The 20,333-nt window shown below is 32.0% G+C and overlaps 1 protein-coding gene and 1 long non-coding RNA gene across 4 annotated transcripts in view; both read left to right on the top strand.

Annotated features, from left to right (window-relative positions):
• LOC149900358 (uncharacterized) overlaps nt 1–20,333 on the top strand; it is a 258,744-nt gene that overhangs the window by 166,081 nt on the left and 72,330 nt on the right. The window lies entirely within an intron of this gene.
• The window catches only part of LOC149900362 (uncharacterized), a 177,013-nt gene that overhangs the window by 142,470 nt on the left and 14,210 nt on the right, over nt 1–20,333 (top strand). For 2 of the 3 annotated variants that reach the window (XM_090113295.1, XM_090113296.1), the window contains one exon: nt 4,393–4,531. In XM_090113295.1, the coding sequence (XP_089969421.1) occupies nt 4,496–4,531 (36 nt within the window). In that variant the 5' untranslated portion in view covers nt 4,393–4,495. Of the gene's footprint in view, nt 1–4,392; nt 4,532–6,908; nt 7,162–20,333 lie in introns of those variants that run through there. The other variant, XM_090113294.1, reaches the window with a different exon arrangement.

Raw genomic sequence — 20,333 nt, 5'->3', positions numbered from 1 at the left:
CCCAGCCTTAGCATTACGTTTATCATAGCACATTAGCTATGTAGATCATCGGAAGGCGCCAATAACGAGATCTCGCAGATATAAACTGAATGATCTGACAATTTATCGCAAGTTCAAAGCGAAGTGATAAACCGGCAATGAATTATTCATTCGCTAAGTATCCGGGATTTTGCTAATTTATAGCGCACTAGTGGGAGCCTGCGACGTTGTTTGTGAATCGTTATTGTTCAATGTCTTTGTGGAATATTAACTGTTAACTGTTCGAGTCATATTATGTTATACTCTACAATAATTTTTTCTACTTAACTATAAATTTCAGATGTGCAAATGAATCAAAAATGAGATCCTGATTCCTGAATCCTGAAATATGAAATGAAATGAATAAAATGAATGAAAATCCTGAATTTGTACTTATACAAATCGTTAACAGTGGTATAAAACTTTTGAATTATTATAACAGAACGTCTCTTCTACGATGTAGTACATGCGGTCTGTAAAACTGGCGATATAAAATCGGAAAAAATAGAGCTTCTTAGTTGCTAAAACAACAATTTTGCTGCTGAAACCGATGGCTGAAAATAGGAAACATGTTTTAACTTTTCATTAAGGTACCGTCAAAAAATCGGAAAAAAGAATGATTCGGTGGTTATGGATATTGGAATGATATTTCGTATGATGTTACCTTACAACAGCTGTACATACTCATTTGTTGATGGGGGACCATAGTGAGGACGACCAATGCATAAATCCTGATGATAATACCTACCTGAAAATTTGGATAGCATATCAAAAGCCTATGGTATCTATATAAACTTTGAAACTATAAACCTACATTAAATCTATACTTAATATTATAAAGCTGAAGAGTTTGTTTGTTTGTTTGTTTGAACGCGCTAATCTCGGGAACTACTGGTCCGATTTGAAAAATTCTTTCGGTGTTAGATAGCCCAATTATCGAGAAAGGTTATAGGCTATATATCATTACGCTACGGCCAACAGGAGTGGAGCCACGGGTGTGAAACCGCGCGGAGCAGTTAGTTATTAATAATTACATTGACGTCACCTATTAGAACATAATACATAAGGCGCGGGTCAAACACAAGCGGCGCGGGCGCGGGCGTGCCATAAGCGCACCTCTTGAATCTGTTTTGCACCACGTCCTTCTTATACATTTTGTATGAAAGAATTTTGGACAGGCGTCGAGACGGCACGCCACGGTTGTGCCAAGGTTGTGCCAAGGTTGCGCCTTTCCAAAATTATTTCATACAAAATGCCAATAGCGCACCCGATGCACGCCGGCAGCGCGCCCGCGGCGCGCCCGCGGCGCGCTCCCGGCGCGCCCGCGGCGCGCCGTGCCGCTTGTATATGTCCCGCGCCTAAAACGTCTATAAATAAAATTAATCCTCTTAGGAATGCTTGAATATATTAATTATTATGAACATATAAAAGACGGTATAATTGATACTCTTGTAATTATTCTGATTGGTCCATTTAAAATTAGTATTCGGTTTTATAATTCTTGAGTGCTGATTGGTTGATAGTAATTGATAGATTATTGTGTGGAATGTCTTGTATATTTTATGTATTTGAATAGATTTTTATTGCCTACGCAAATTAATATTGAATATTTTGCTGCACCTGCGATGTATGTACTTATACAACGTTATTTTATGATTTGATTTCGTTGAGCAGGAACATAACATAACTAGCTGCGCTCCGTGGTTTCACCCGCGGTGCTCCGCTCCTGTTGGTCTTAGCGTGATGATATATAGCCTATAGATATATAGCCTATAGCCTTCCTCTATGAATGGGCTATCTAACACAGAAACAATTTTTCAAATCTTACCAGTAGTTCCTGAGATTAGCGCGTTCAAACAAACAAACAAACTCTTCAGCTTTATAATCTTATATATAAAATTCTCGTGTCACAATGTTAGTCTGCATACTCCTCCGAAACGGGTGGACCGATTCTCATGAAATTTTCTGTGCATATCGGGTAAGTCTGAGAATCGGTCAACATCTATTTTTCATATGTACCACGGGCGAAGCCGGGGCGGACCGCTAGTATTAGTATAATTATTTTTATAAGTAAAAATATTTAATTTGTTGAATTTCAGAAATATTGAAGTGTTAATGGCGAACATACCTGATTATTATGGATTATTCCTGATACTTTATTCAGAAATTATTAGATTATGTTGCATATTTTGATACCATCGTAATTAAATATTTCACAATTATAAGTATTTAAAATTGAATAATCAAGTAGGTATACTTAATATATCAAAATATCTAAAATTAATAAACAATATCAAAATACTGCAATTACATGTATATTTATAATATTTATGATAAAAAGTTAAAAACATGTGACTTTTTATCTTTATTTAGGTAAAAACCTACGACGAATTTAAACTTTTTATGACTGATATTCATCAATTGCCAATTTTATAACAGTATAAATATACAATTTTCCAGTCACATTTTTTTTATCAACTCAAAAATGCTACTTAATGAGGTAGAATATTGATAATCTTTTAAAAGTAATACTACAAAATTATTTTTTGTAAACCCGACTCTATTTGCTGAAATCAAGAAGTTAGGACAGTTTCAATCAATATGAGTTATTATTCTAAGATATTCGTTTTCATTTTCAAAAGTTATGACTAACCCTTTTGTGAACAAAAAAAATTAAGACACATAAGTAAGAAACATCCTGAAATCATAACATTCCTCGTAATCCGATAATACATCCGCCTTTAAACATTTCTTTGAACATTAGAAAATATTGAATCACTATATAAATATTTCAGTGATAAATAATCTGTGGCGCCGAAATAATTGCACCGATAGCAACGCTACTGAAACATTTTTATTGCACACATAAATCAATCCGCGCGAATTGAGTCTTTATAGTCATAGAAAAAAGTGCGAAAGTGCTGTGAATGTATTTTTATGTTAATCGGCGGAGTGACGTAATTGGAGGTGTGAAGGCGCCACAGATAAAAAAGAACAGATTAGATAAAAAAGGAATTAGTTGTAGGATACTAAGACGTCATGAATGAGTAAGCAGTATTGACGATTCCTTTTACTTATTAGTTAGTATTGGTATGATAAGAGATCGTGTTCAAAGATATTTTATACATTAAATCGTAATTACGCTATCATCTATTACCGTGGGCAACGTCATAGGAGGGGAAATTACGTTATTATTCAAGAAAATTTGTCGATAGAGACGTAAATGATACTTCAAGGGAAAAAAGACGTGTGGCACTCGGGGACTGCCGCGGTAAAGCTATTGCATAGCATGCCTTCAAGCCACACCTCCGAGCCCGTAAGAGTGGGGAGCGTGAGGTTTTTTCGTTACGGAATTTCTCGATTCGGTCCCCGCGATCAAGGCCCGCGATAGAAGCTATGCAATAGCTTAAAAAGTTCGTTTAAGTATATTTTTGCCTAGAGGCCGCATATAAATTTTTCGAAAATAGAAAGACAATATAGAAGCACAGTATACTGAAATAAATCAGTTAATACCTTGAAGACCAAAGCAATCTAAGATTTTGAAGTGAGAATATTAAGTGTGGGACACACTCTTTGGCTAAGTTTATTTCAAAACTGCTTTTATGTGAATACAAAGAGAATTTTCTTAACATTTTCCACTTAATATAATGTGATAATTTAGACCTTTAAGAGACTTGCAGGTGCAAAATAATCGTTAATCCCAACTATTTAGTACAGGTAATAAACTAAGCCATAAACTCATTTTAATTAACTAAAATTGCTGTTATTTAATGGAAATTTCATAATGTTTAAATATATTGCACTATTTTAAAACGTTATTTACTTAATGAGCGGTGATTGAGTTGTACCTTGTTGTTCCCATGATAGTAAAACATAACTTTCTCTTACAATGTATCTAATACAAATAAGTTGAATATTTAGTCTTTTTGTTTGTTCCGGCTAATCTCTACAATGAGTTATCTTATAGGCACTTTCACTGACTTCGAATTTTTCAAGTAAAGCTGGTATGCTCCTGAGATTAGCTTGTTCAAAGAAACAATTAAAATTATCTGGTTCATAGATGGGAAAAGCAACTACATTCATAAATTATACAACTACACCAATGATTGTCAATTTATGTTTTATTATTCCTTTTTGTTATAATACTCTAATTTTCTTTTTTATTTATATGTTTTACATCTTAAAAATTGTACCTATCCTTTGAAGAACATAATGTATCTTTCTTGCAATCAAAGACGGTCAACTTATACGTAGTCTTGTTCTTCTCTAGAAAAACTGAAAAGGCTATAATATATGTATTATCATCTATTCTTTGGTTCTAGCGTACTAAATAATAAAATATAGTTCTTTTATACTAAATTGTTCTTGCCCCAGGTGCAGAATGTCGGTGCGACGGTGGTAGAGGCTGGGAGGGCGGCGGGAAGGGCTCGCGCGCGCCCGTCCGCCGGCCGCCTGCCTCGCTTGCCGACGCGCTACTATGCTTATGGCAAGCGCCCTGTCCACTTTGCTCGCGGTAAGACTACAAGATTAAGAAAAAAAGGAAAGAAAAAAGAATATTCTAAAAAGTATCACAAATTGAAATTTTAGGCATGCATTTCTATGTCAAGAAGGAACAAATTGTTCATGCTATAGTGCCGTTTACATTTCTAGAACATTTTAGGAGGTTCCATAGAACATAGAACAATTAAATTATTCTCTATGTCTGATTCTACTTAAAGAATTTAATAGAGCATTCGCTCGTCTGGTGTAAATCGACCTTAAAACAATGACTACGTGTTCTATTGGATTTTGATAGAACGTTATTAATAAAAACGATAGCAAATACCTCACTGGCATTTTTTCGCAATGACGTAATTTATTGGCGCCATTATTTGCTGTGTTTCAGTTAGGATAGTAGTAATCAGGACATCTCAGGTAGGTACAGTACAGGGTCTGCAAAAATAAATAGACATTTAATTGATATTTTCATTCATCCTCGACTCACCAGAATTAGACAAAGTTTCTTCGGAAAGAAAATTTGTCAGTTAAGTATATAGGTTATATTTGAAATTACCAACCAGTACAGGTATTTATATTTATACGTTAAATGTTTATCATTCAGCCTGGTTTTTCTAATAGAATTTTCTCATATTTGTAAAATTTCGCTCGTTTCTGATCAGATAGTAAATATGAAAAGACAAACTATGACGACACTGCTATTCCACTTGTAAAATTAATTCCATTTACATTGCGGAAAGTGTATAAAATAATCTATAAGCAACATTATCCCCCATGTTGTTTTCATTAAATACTGGAAAGCCATAAATAATTGGACTTAGACTTTGAATAAAGCGGATTCCGTTGATAGCCGGAAAAAATAAGATTAGGACTGCATAAGCTAGTAGGTATCTTAGATTTCCTGCGGCGTATTAAATGCGAACTAACGGCATAATATGTGGGTACATTACTTAATCTTGTGAATTAAATATGCCAAAACATTAGATACAAAAAGGATTTGTAAAAGTTTACTTACCAAAGTTCACTAAATTATTTACTGTAAAGCTACGAAAAAATGATCTAGTACGCTTTATAGGTCAATTTTCATAACTTGAATTAATCATTTAATATATAAAAATACCATTAGAAATTGAAAAAAGGACCACAGCTTAAATACATACAGTTTGTGTTCTGTAATAAAGATTTTTATATTAATAAGAAAATCAGTAGGTACATCAAATTTTTTAGGTAGGAAATAATTATGATGATATATAAATATATATATATTATATATTTTTATTTCATATAATTGTCCAGATTCTTGATTAAAATACTAAAACGGTAGTTACATTAATGGGATCACATAGACTCCATTTTGCAAACAAGTCCTTGCAACTGTCGTAGTACTTACACGGCATATTTAATATCTGAGATAAAATCAAATATTTCTAGACAAACCTGATTGAACTACCAAATGAGTTGAACGATAAGATGCCGGTGGTTTGTCCCAATTTACTAAATGGTATAGGATATGGTGTACTTTTGTAATTCTGGAAAAATTTACTTTGAAAAGTCTGAAAAATGTTTATACCTACTACAAATCTGAGTTATCTACGAAGATTGTATTTAAACAGCTGCGAAAGAAATATAAATTAATTTAAAGAATTTAACGAGGTAGAGCTAAGGTATTATTTTATAATGTCTTTTATATATGTATTAACATATAAAAATAATTATTATATTATTATTTTGTTTTATTCATAGACAAAACAATACAGGAGGGAAAAAGTCCAGAAAAATGTTGTCGCCGATTATTGACACAAATATTATTTTACCTTCCTGTGACAATTTATATTAATTTTTAACATAATTAAAATATTTTCAGTCTAACCACAAAACTGGTTACGTCATAAGTATTTAAAAATTAAATATACCTACCTAATTAATAAAATAAAATTTTATGAAAAGATCCATGCGCTGCTCTATAATCGTGGAGTAGGAAAACAAATAAAATTATTTTTAATTTAAAATAATATTGCAGGTTGCAGCTCTCACACTATTTAACGTAGAGACCGAAAATCATCAACTGTTCTAATTACAAATAATTATTTTATAATGGATACAGGCGTCAATTTTATTGCACTATTAATGTTTATATTCTCGAAATTGGTCCAATTATTTTGTTATTCTATCTCACCGAATGCATTTATTTTTTCTATTTTTAATTAAAAAGATAAGGATTATTGAATGAAATCGTAAATTATGTTAAAAAAGATAACCTAAAAAAAATAATGCACATATAACTCAACAAACATTGTGAAAAGCTAAAAGCGAAAATACGTACATGTAGAATTTAAGTCTATGCGAATGCGATGCGTTCAAATCTTGTTCCCATTGCCAGTCTTGCGCAGGCTGTGAACAAAACTTGACGTGTGAAAAAAAAGAACTGTCAGTTGACTGATGGCGGGAAAACGCTCGCGCGCCTTACGAAATTCTAATGTTCTTCGTTTGAAATTATCTGTGTAAATTAAAAAAGAAATAAGTGATACTATGTCGTGCACAGTGAATTTATGAATTATCACAGAACGGAAGTGCCCACCTCAAACTTTATGTATGAGTTATTCAAATCATTGGATAAATTTACTTTTGCTTATGGCAATTAAAATGGTAAGTTTTATAGGCATATAATTTATTTCTGTGTAATTCTATATGCGTAATGTCGATTGACCGCATGACGTCTTAATTTATATTCAAATAAGTAGGCTTAGTTAATATTTAACAGTTTTGATATTCTATAAATATTTTATTGCAAAATAAATTCGTTTTTAGGTTAGAGCGAGATTAGCAAATTTTTATATTAAAACAACCTCGAAACATTATTTTAAAATATAATTTAGGTACTAATTTAGTTGATTATGTATATTCAATAAGAAATAAATTAATTGATTTTTATATATCCTCTAAAATACATTTTAATTGCGTCCGAATAGAGTGGAAAAAACATTTAAAAATTTGCTCTACAAAGTATGACGAAAGTAAACAAAATATAATCATAATTTCAACATGTTATTGCTTAAATTATAACAGAAATAGCAATCTCGATTATTTTTATAATTGTTTATAAGATTTTAAAAATGTATTATTATCTGAATATTGTATCCCGAAAATTTGATCCACTGTAAAAAATCAAAATCAAACCAAGTCGATGAATAATGGCTATGTAAGATATCAAAAATACAAAATATGTACTTACGCCATGCTATGCATATATACAATAATTCCAACTAAAGCACTCAAGAAAAACATAAAGAAATCAATTCAAAATAATAAGCTGAGAAATACGATATATAACGGTGTACCAAATATAACATTATCTAATATATATGTATCATTTGGTTAATCTATTAGTAATAAAGGCCACCCACAGTTAATTGTTTTAGTCATTTGACTGGTAATTTACAACATGACAATGCCAGACGGTACAATATATTATCATATCATTTCAATATTCAAGTCTAAAGAAAACTATTTCCAAGCAAGGTCAATGCCTTAATTGATGCGTTTTAACCTGTTATAGATTATAATGCACCACGTATAAAATGTAGAGATTAAATTTTAAATTTAATTGCTCGAAATAAAAGTCGCAATTAAGAAGCTTTTCTTCATTTTACACCTATTCGTTAAACTGATAGTCGTTGTAATAACACATGAGCTATTCGCTCAGATTATGTACTTTATTTTGCGCAAAAATTATGAGTCTCATAAAAATTACAGTAGTTATTATAAATATCTAGGTATTGCTAAAAAAGGCCATAAGACGCTACCCTCTTTGAGTGTTTTAAAGATTCACTTACGTATTATAAAAATTGAGATTCCAGCTCAGTGGAAATAACAATAACAAAGAAAAAGTAATCTTATGTGACAAAGAAATATTTCTCAATTATGATTTCCAAGAAAACTCCGAAGATAAAGAATATGTAGAGCCAAATTAAATTAAATTATTATTATTTATTAAATTCCGCATTAATAACTGTTGGTTGAAAACAAAATAATAATCTAGCAGTTGTCCTATTTTATATGAAAATCTATCAGAAAAATATATCGTATGCTGCGAAATAGCTCTTCCTCATCAAAATTATCATAATTAGGTATACAATATCATAACCATATCTCTAAATTGTGTTAGGCTTCATCTATCATTTGCGTCACCACAATTTGGTCCAATTTGTATGTAAATAAACGGAATAAATTACGAAAATCGCTTTTAAATTAAACACATTACAACGGATTTAAAATGTGATTTATTCAAGGGTCACAGTCTAATCATAAGAGACATCAAATAAATAATAAAATTCGTCGATTAAGATAACAGGTGTTACTTGGGCTGCTAGGGAATAATGTGACAAAATAAATCATCTAAGTTGTATAAAACTAGCTTCAGAAAGAGGGTTCACTTGTGTTGTTTTTTTCATAAAGCGACATTGTAAACAGCCTTTAAAATTATTATTGAATAACACATCCTTATATCTTTATACTAATATCATAGTCATAGGACTTGGCGAATGAATTCTTAAATTAATAGGTACGTACCTTCGATCTTGCCAGGCGCCACTGAAAACGGCTCGACGAAATACTATGAAGTTTTATCTATAGACCAGCTTTATAAACGGTTAGAATTCGAAAAAACTAGGGCTCCTTCCAAGAACCTGAATATGCTTAAACATACTCTCAATGAAAAAAATAACATAGAGTATAAGAATTTTATTTTGACCGCATCCTTGGTACAGTGGTTGACGCGTAAGGACGTAGAACCAAGGGTTTCTGGGTTCGATTCCAGGTGGAGACGAAAAAAAATGACAGGACACAGAAGGCTAATCACCGGGACTTCACCTATTAGGATTTTACTTATGGAAAAATAGGAATAAATACAGAAATGTAGTATCGTTTACTCCACGACGATAATACATATTATTGCATATACTTGTAACAATAGCAATAGCATTGACCTCTACACCACGGGCTGCACCACATAACTCATTTATTTATTACTTTTACACCTACTACGGCCAGCAAAACTTATTGGTGCGTTTTTATTTCCTTAGAAATAAGGAAAAGTGGTCTAAAAACTAATATTGTAACCTATTAATATATACTAAAGGGAAAAATTGTTATCATGTTGGTCAAATTTCAGCCGTGGAGATAAATTTAGCCAAAAGAATAACTTTACCAATATAACTAATTATCTAGAATATAATAATTAAATGCACAAGCTTACTAAATATGGTCTAGTACTTACGATTTTAACATTAATACCAGATCATACTCTTCATGTTTATGTTTCCTCAATATTACCATATATATTACGTTAAATAGAAAGATTACAATACGGAAAAAGTATCTACAGTACCTATACTTAACTGTCGCTAACATTTCTTTATAATGAAACGAATAACATGTAAACATAAATTTCAAAACGCCCCATTACTTATCAACTGAATTATGAGGTCAAAGAAACATTAACATGGCGTAAGAAAAAATGTTCTACACACTATCGAGATCACAAATATCACCATTAACACTGACATTTCCTTCAATTTACAATACAGTAAAAACTCAATACACTTATTTCTCAATACTTTTGTTCATTAATTACCGCTCTAGATATAATATATGAATGAATCAAATTTTTTATTGTTTTAAAATACACATATAAAAGCATACAATACATTTAAAATAAGCAAGGCGGCCTTATCGCTAGGTAGCAATCTCTACCAGGCATCCCTTAAAGTATAAGAAATAAACCAAACAAAAAATGGGTGAGCAAAAACAAGGCAATACAAACAAGGACATCTAAATAAAATATTCAAAATATATATAGATGGCGCTTAAATCTCTTCAATAATACAGACAAATAATTGCAATTTTCAAATCAATCCATCATGTACATACAGGTGGTCATTATTAATCATAGAAATTAATTATCATGTCAGTATGTTAGCCAACTTTGTTTGCAATCCATATTCCCACAATAAATGGTTTTATGCGATTAGTACTTTACGATACTTCCTGGAAATATAGAAAATATAAAATTATAACTTCATCACACATTATAATCGTTATTTATGTTAACGATGCTGTTTCCTTAAAATATTTGAGAAAGTATTATGTATCTGTATTTTATCACAAACAGGTATGTAAAACAAAAATTATCTATCCATACTTGATTTTAAACTATATTTACTTATAGTTATTAGTTACATAATATAGTAAACTATCCTTATTATTATTATACATTTTATATGTATTTGTATTTGTATTCGTATCCAGGAATTTCAAAAGTTCAACTAATTTTAAACATCACTACATAGTATAAAACAAAGTCGCTTTCCCTGTCCCTATGTCCCTATGTCCCTATGTCCCTTTGTACGCTTAAATCTTTGAAACTACGCAACGGATTTTGATGCGGTTTTTTTTAATAGATAGAGTGATTCAAGAGGAAGGTTTATATGTATAATAAGATCCATTAAGTAGTGGAGAAGTACTGTTATTTTTGAGGTTTCTAATGTGATGTCGTAAAAATTTACATTTATTCCGCTTACATTGCAAACGCAGGCTGAACCCTACGAGTTTTATCAAAATAATGTACTAAGTATAATACACATTGAAAAGGTCTACAGAAAAGTCCGCGATGGTATATGTCTATCTCTTATGGATAACCCACAATAACTTTTTTTTGTCATTTACTTTTTACGACAAATAATGGCTAATTTTCGAAGCGATTTTAACCAATACAGCATTAATCCTTAACCAATTAAATACCATGGATACATTGTTCATTTAATAAAGATCTATATGGCCCTTTACACCGTATGATTTAAGTGAATATTTTCGAAGATATTACAGATTTAAAAATTGCAGGACGTAGCGTTTGCGGCCGCCCGGCTATGTATTTTATACCCGTGCGATGCCGGAGGCTGGAGCGGGCCGCTATATTTTTATACCTATACAACGTTCACAATTTTTCTGTAGTGTATTTAGTATCAGCATTGCACCCGTGCGAAGCCGGGGCGGGTCGCTAGTTAAATATAAAGACGAGTTCAGGCGAAAGAATGGGTTATTTCTTGATACATCTGAATAACCACTTTTCGCCTGTAAACATCGCCTTTAATTGGTTTTCATATGTTTAATTAATAAAACAATAAATTAATCAAGTGTAGGCCCTGTCTATGTGTGTGTATCCATGTGTTATTGTTAAAATAGTAACACAATCTAGAGTCCATTGAAAACTGGATAAGCCTAGTTTTATATACAAAGTATTTATGTATTTGTATTTAATTTTAGATTAATTATATTTTTTAATCGCGAATCGCAAATCTGATACGCAAGTTACGGTCATAATAAAATTATCGCAATGCGCAATTCGCATTGTGATAACTACTGTTTCTATTTTGTAATACAATATGCCGATACAATATCCCATTCCCCGACGAGTACAATATGGAGGTCTTCAAGAGGAGAGTGAACTGGTACATTCTAGGGAAGCGCGCTCCATCTTAGGCCACATCTCAGCTTACCATCAGGCGAGATCGTGGCCAAGCGCTCCCCTATTGTACAATAAAAAAATACGCCTCCTAAGTAAACCATTGGTGTATTGACGTATTTAAAATCTTATTACAATAAGCTCATGTCAAGCAGAAAGATCTCTTAATCGAAGTGTCGATTCTACGGATAATTAAAGTCTGTTGTGATTTTCTAAACAACTAATTGCGATGTAACATTTATTCTTTTGTTATATACGAAAACAATTAATTTTTAAATTTATAATTCGCGCATAAATAAAATAAGTATCTTCTTTAAATAGTGATGATATCGTGTGCCATACAACTACGTGGGACATACACGTCCTAGCTATACACGTCCAAATAAAATATAGGATGGATTGAGCGAAAGGGCTTCTCACTAAATCGTCATTTTCAAATGACATTTGACGATATTATATTGTTTGATAAAGGTCAATGACCTTCCTGTAAATAGTTCAATCTCGTAGTACTGAAAACTGAATTTTAACGAGAAAATTATACCTAACGAGCTACATTCATACCACGACTATTAGACGGGACGGTACGGACATTTTCACACAAACATTATGTACCTACTAAAGTAATGAATATGCAGTCCCATGATTCCCGAATCTTGTTTTCGTTAGATCTCAGGCCAGGCGATAGGTGCTAACTGGTGTTATCTGGTTCCATCTTCCAATAACGACTGCTCAATGTCAATGTCATAACCTAGGTAATGGGTTAGGTCATTTGCACTACCGATTTTCTTATTATTCTATACAAAACAATCACACGGATTGTCGTGTGATTGATTGATTGATGTACAGTGCTGTACTTAATCAAATATGCACACCTTATACTTGATTAAATTCATTGCAATTGTAATAAAGGTATGTTAGGAGTTACACATTGTTTTTTATAGGTATAGATAAAAGGTGAGAAAATAAAGGGCTATCTTACACCGAAAGAATTTTTTAAAAAATCGGACCTGTTATAAACTCTTCAGCTTTATAATATTAGTATAGATACACACTCTTTAAGCAATTTGTAAAATACCATATACTAAATTATAGCAGAATTTTCCACCAAACATAATCCATTGTTTATGATCACAATAGTTGGAAATGTGCGAATCTATACGATAAAGATTATAATTATTTCAATACATTGATAAAATTCCTTAGATTATTTTTATAAATATGATATATATAAATATTAATTTAATCAGTAACTAAACATATCAAACGTATTCGTCATATTAAAAAGATAAGAGGGTTCATGTCTAGACTCTATGCTTTATGGTAGTCTATACTAATATTATAAAGAGGAAAGTTTTGTAATTATGTATGTATGTTTTTCACGCATAAACTACTAGACCGATTTCAAAAATTCTTTCACCATTAGAAAGCTGCATCTTCACTGAGCAACATAGGCTATATTGCATTTTCAAAAAAATTAGAGATCCTTACCAAAAATGCAATAATGTAACCCAAGGTGTAAAAAATTCCCTAATAAAAATTCTGTCATCGCGTGCGCTGCGGAATCTATTCCTTGAAGTACGATGGTTCTTATGAAAAAAAAACGTAAACATGTAGGTACCACGGGCGAAGCCGGGGCGGACGGCGGCCGCTAGTACTATAATTAACCCTTAATTTGATTTGTATGGTCAATTGATGGAATATTTATTTTCATACAAAACACGTTTACATAATTCGAAGCAATTATCTTAACACGTGTAAACAAAACTAGGATTATTGCCAAATTGTTGTATATTTATCTGTATAAGCACTGCACAGTTATTAGTTTAAAATTTATTATCTAAAACGATCGTTGTTAGGAGAGATTTGTATCAATTCGATTATAACACAATTACACAATATTTTTTAAAATATTATGAAGTTATTATCTCCATTAATTTTGTTTCTATAGATATATATTTTGATGAAAATCTAAACATTCATTTAAAATCAGGTAAATACGTATACTATATAAAATATATATACATATACATATTGTAAGTTTGTATGTATTTTGCAACATAAACTTACGAATTATCATCAATCATCTCTCTTAATTATGGGAGTAATAATATTTACATGGTATGATGGTAAACTAATTTAATAAAATCAAACAAATGTAAACAAGGCTATTGTTTTTCATAAATGATTTTTGTAAGGCAAAAAAATGTTGTGTGGTTTTATGAAACCACGGTAAAAGTGAAACTTAGGCACAAAATTATCGTATTTGTAAGATAATTATCGTACGGTTCCGAACACTGCTTTATACCTACTCTTTGGTCGACCGTCACGCGACATGCGCTACACAGACCAAAAAGTTTGAGACGATGCAGATGTAATAAAAGTTTCACTTTAAAATAGAACACTAACCACCTCTACGGGCAACGCTAGATTTATGAGGCGTGCAATAAGGGAAACATATAATTAGAAATTGAACATAATTCTTAACATATGTCTATGATCTATATACAGTGATATGTTGTTATAGGCCACCTATCAAAAAATAAGTTAGATAAATAAGAAATTAACGGATCATAAATTATTTATACAAAGTTTATTTGCTATAAAATTTAATACGCCACCGCACTATTGGATGGTAAGTAATAAAAACCATTCGTATTTTTGTGTAAAATTATCTTAATTGGTGATACAGGAAGGATGGGTTACGATATTTTCCGGCGAGACTGCAATAAATTACTTTCTCTATGATACCACTTAGCACAGATCTTCTTTAAATTTCCCGGCCATTAAAAAGCAATAATGCGGTCAATACTTCTAAGAATGGTCTCTAATTGTTTAATAATAAGATTCAATGCTCCATGTACACATACATTCCTTAATTGTTTACTAAAACCCTTATCGAGGGTAAACAGGATATAGATCCTGCAAGGTGACTGGACAAATGTTTTACATCTCTCCATACAATTGTTTGCCAAAGGTATGACCAAATATTGGTAAGACACGGTCCCCTTTGAATTTCGGGAACTGTCTGTATAAACATATTGTGTTGTTGGTTAAACATTGGCCATTGATGCCCATTGAGGCTTGCAGCAAACGTTGGCTGCTTTGCTATACGCCGAGGTATGTTTGTTCGGTTTTTTAGTCATAACATAACTCGGAATGTTGTTCCACGGGAGGTATGGATACAAGAACAATAACAAGCCAAAATTTGTAATAAGTACTAACCTAATAGGTGTCGGTAAAAGATAATATAACTTGTTTTTGAACTAGAATCTAATATGTAGATAATGAAGGATGTATGGATGTATGGATGTATGGATGTTTGTTACTCTTTCACGTAAAAACTACTGAACCGATTACAATGAAATTTAGCACACATATAGAGGGTAACTTGGATTAACACATAGAACAGATTTTATCCCGGAAATCCCACGGGAACGGGAACTATGCGGGTTTTCCTTTGAAAACGCGGGCGAAGCCGCGGGCGGAAATCTAGTAATATATAGAAGCTACTCACAGCACTAAGCATCATCATTAAGATAGATGCGATAAAGAAAGCAATTGATAAGGCACTTCTTTAGATCCCTTGCTATATTCTGGCCCTCTATGCATTTGTCCAGCAGTGGACGACTCCATTTCTGTACTATCTTTCTTATCAAAGTTTACCAAACTAATCTTTTCATAGACCACTACCACAAACGCTGTCAACAGTACAACAAAATAAATGTTATTTCAGGGTGCCATTCAACCTCGACTTACATACCATGGAAAAGCAAAACTATTAGAATTATTAGCGCCGCGTAAAAATACGCCAAGCCCCTGTGATAAAAACACATTCCTACCAATTCTCATGGAATAAATCGTAGAGCTTTGCCAATCAGTTACATTTTACAACCGATGCAGTAGCCACTGCTAATTGGGACCAATTATTTCGACTCAAATCAGAATGTATTACTACCTCGTTACAGTAACTGCATTATACTGAACGGATGTTTAATAAATGGCATATCACTGAATTCCGGTGGTTTGTTACTGCTTTTTAATGTGTAGTACATTAGTATGAGTTATACCCGATCTTATTTATAGACGAACTAGATTTCCACCCGCGGCTTCGCCCGCGTTTTCAAAGGAAAACTCGCATAGTTCCCGTTCCCGTGGGATTTCCGGGATAAAACCTATCCTATGTGTTAATCCAAGTTACCCTCTATATGTGTGCTAAATTTCATTGTAATCGGTTCTGCAGTTTTTACGTGAAAGAGTAACAAACATCCATACAAACTTTCGCCTTTATAATAGTACTAGCGGTCCGCCCCGGCTTCGCCCGTGGTACATATTTACGTTTTCTCTACATAAAAACCATCCTCGTACTTCAAGGAATATAATAAAAAAAGAATTATCGAAATCGGTTCAGCCGTTCTCGAGTTATGCGCTTACCAACACATTTTGCGATTCATTTTTATATATAAGAAGAAGATTAAGAAGAAAGGAAACTTATTTATAGCCCAAAATTTATATAGCAAATGAAGACCGTGGATTTAGTTGCAAAGAGATTTAGATACGGAATAATGCAACTCCTAAATATAGAATTTTACCCTTAAATCCAAAGAAGTTATAATTTACCGCAACATCTTACAACCAGACAACTCAAATTCACCCTCAAACATATTTCAAAAGCAAAAAGACTTGGCAAATATATGCTAATAAATCCTTCTCGTTTGAATCCTGTCGTGACTGAGGTCAGAAAATCATAATGTCTGATTACTGATATTTATGCGACGAGACAATCCACTGAAAACTGAATTGACGCGATAAAACTCGCTTTGAAGATTATAAGAACAGAAAAATCAATAATGCGTTTTACACACTGTGCAATTTAAAATTGGTGTACTGTACTTGCCTTCGTAGCTTTTGAATATAATATAAGATAAAAAGACGCAAAAGAAGCACAAAATTTTGGTCAGTAATTTTGGTAAGATTAGGGGAGAAGTAGTAGTAGTAGGGTAGAGCCAAATCAACACCGCCTTATATCTCATTTTAGAGCTTCCACGTTTTCAATATTTCAAGTTTTTCACAATAGGTATGATAACAATTTAACGATTTTATGTGCGAACAATTAACATTTAATCAAGTAGGTACCAATTAACCATCATAAGATCGTTTAATATATTATATAATATACTCGTTATAATCTAAAACAAGGCTCGACATACTAACTGCAAAGGGCAAATTACAGCTTCATCCAAATAATTATTATAAAAAAATTATAGTATAGTAAAGTCTAAAATAAATTATCTGCATTGCGTACCTAGTAAGTAAGACATGCTCCCAATAATACGTAGTTTTTAAGTTATATTAAGACCTTTAACTGTAACTAAATTTGTTGCCTGAATTAAAGAAAGAAATAAATAAATTAAAAAAAATAATAATCCCTTTGATATTATTATTTGCAAAGTTTACTATTTAATAAAAACTGGTATAAACATAATTTATATGGCTGAGTGGTGTAAAATATTGGTCATTTTCAAACGGACGTATTAGAAATAATCGTATTAACATTATTTAGACTTGACTTAGATATTTTTATTATTTTTCAATTTATACACTTGCTCATGTTACATAGAAGGTTCAACCATAGATGATTCCATATTTTTATAGAAAAATCACAATAACCACGAAAGAACTTCCCTATCAATTAAAAGTTACTGAAATAGCTTGAATTCACATAAGTTCTTTCCTATTGTATATTTATAATGATTTTAGTGGAATTAATTATTAAATACTTAAATACAAACAACAAGAACACAACGAGTCGCAAACAATAAAAAAAAATATAAAAAACTGGGAACTGGGATTTCCCAGGACGAAAACAGAAAAAAAATAACCTGGTTTCGGCATAACGTAGCTTTGTAATAGATAGAGAATCCGTAATAGCCTTACCTTTTTAAAGAAAAAAATTGGTTGTCTGTAAAGTCGGTTTACTGACGATAGTTGAACGTGACAACGTCCGATTGTGCTTCTTTGTCGCTCGTTCCGCGCTCTCGCTTGCACTTCAAGCCTTACATGGAACGCCTCAGAGCGAGGTAACGCCGCATGAGTCATGTTTTTTCGTGCCGGCTCTATCGAATTATAAGACGTTGTCACGTCAAAAAAAATGTTCATAACATAAGTGACACAAGAAATTATTCCTTATAACATCGGACCATTAGACCGAAAGGTGACCATTTGAACGCATTAATATAATAATGTTATACAATACACAATAGATTTCTAAGGCATTGATACATATTTTACTATGCCTCTAATCTTTGATGTATGGTCATTGATTCGTGACGTGTATCCCAGGGATTAGGATATTGCGTCAGGGTTATCAAAACAGTTATAGTAGTATTTTGTTCGTAAAAAAACAATTTTATTTGACCAGCCAACTCAATTTTTATTTTGAACTTCTGGATGTGATCTGTTACGTTATGATTTATATAACAGTGACTCTATCAGCAATTTATCACTATTTAATAGCTAATTATTTCCGGCATACTTTGACTTTTTATTTACATTTTTTCATAGTTATTTTTTTAATAAATAATTGCATATTTGTTTGTCTTAAATTAATATCTAGGTGTATTCATTACCTTACTTAGTAATCAATTTATATATCCGTTAATTCTTCGTGGTGGCAGCCCTACAGTAATCCTATAAAGCATAGGACACAAGACACAAAACATAAGTCTCGTTTAATACGATGTCGGTAACTCAGTGTCGGCGCCTTTCTGACTCATCACTATACATGTAGAGAATTTTTCAAATTACTTACTCCTCTATTACTATGAATATTATACAATAAATTATATTTAAAATATTTAACACGATAAATGTAAGAAAACATCGCGAAATATTCTGGATTGGATTTTTAGTTACAGGAATAACTGTATATCCTAATTTGCATAACTATACATTGAATCCTAAGTTTTCTTTACTACTATTATCTATGACTATAGTCTCCAATTTCATAACCAATCAAAAACCAACAACTACCAGGGCGAAAACTAAAGAGCTTTGACATACAACACGCGAAGGCGTTTTATTTATTTTATTACCGTGATTTACTCAATGACAGTACTGTCTATAAACTATTTACTAGTCGATCGAAATTGAGACATGATTTTTCGCTTTAATCGGATACAATATTTTACACCCACAGTGACTTAACGCCAATCATGAAATGAAGATCGGTAAACAAATTTTAATATGAACTTAAGGTGGTTGTGCATGAGCGGTTGTCGGTCTTTTATAATAGATATTCCCGGAGCTTTTTTGTATGTCCGCAAGTTGTTGCCATTCTTAAATAGACAGTAATTAATAATAAATTATTTATGTAGGCATATAATTTTTAGGTCGGAGTTAGAATGTACATACATTCTACATGTAAGTAGTTAGAAATGTGTTTAAAACGAAGTGTGATGCAAACTGTAATTAGAAAATAGGTATATCTACATTCTACACTATACAATTCTTAATTCCTATTCCTATGATCATGATGCTTAAGATACAGAGATACAATAACAATTATATTATTAGGCATTATAGTTGGTAGGTAAACGTACGTTTCAAAGCTTCGTATACAAACCGCTTAAAATCAATACGTAGTTACAGATATTCCAGCAAATCGCGTGGGCCAATATTAACACAGAAACGCTAGCTAATTAAAATTTTTATTTTAAAAAGAATTTGTATCGGAACCACGGAAAATAACCAATTTGCTTCGCTCTCTCAATCACTGCTTAACGATCGACATTCAATAAATATTTGAATCTCGTTTGTTACACGCAAGAATAGTTTTATAAGATTACATCGTTTGTTTGACATGTAAAAAGACGCATAAATTCAGTTCTTACAAAACAATGCGAAGGTGTATGCTATTCTCGTGTGAAATTTATTATAACGACGAATATTAAACTAATATTGTCATAGGATGAGAAAAAGCGGTTTCCTCGATTTGTGATTTCAAAATTAACATTTTATGAATACGAATTTGCGTGTAAACTGTTACTACTAATTACATTATTATGCGGATTATCCTATTCCATGAAATCGCAGATTCAACCAGATAACTGCGACATGTACGTAAGAAGAACCAGTAGATTCTCACTTATAATACCACAAGAGCTTCAAAATTATCGGGTATTTTCCGATAGGTTCGTTGCAAATAAATGAAGGAGTCAAGTTTTTAGTCAAGGTTAAAAAATCATGAGCGCGAAGCGCGAGTGATTTTTCCTGAAAAACTTGACGACTTTATTTGTTTGCA

This window comes from Colias eurytheme, chromosome 19 (genome assembly GCF_061535395.1).
Source record: "Colias eurytheme isolate Ceu_HAF_F1 chromosome 19, ilColEury1 Martin Lab GWU primary, whole genome shotgun sequence".
Lineage (NCBI taxonomy): Eukaryota > Metazoa > Arthropoda > Insecta > Lepidoptera > Pieridae > Colias > Colias eurytheme.
This window is presented reverse-complemented; position numbering and strand designations above follow the sequence as displayed.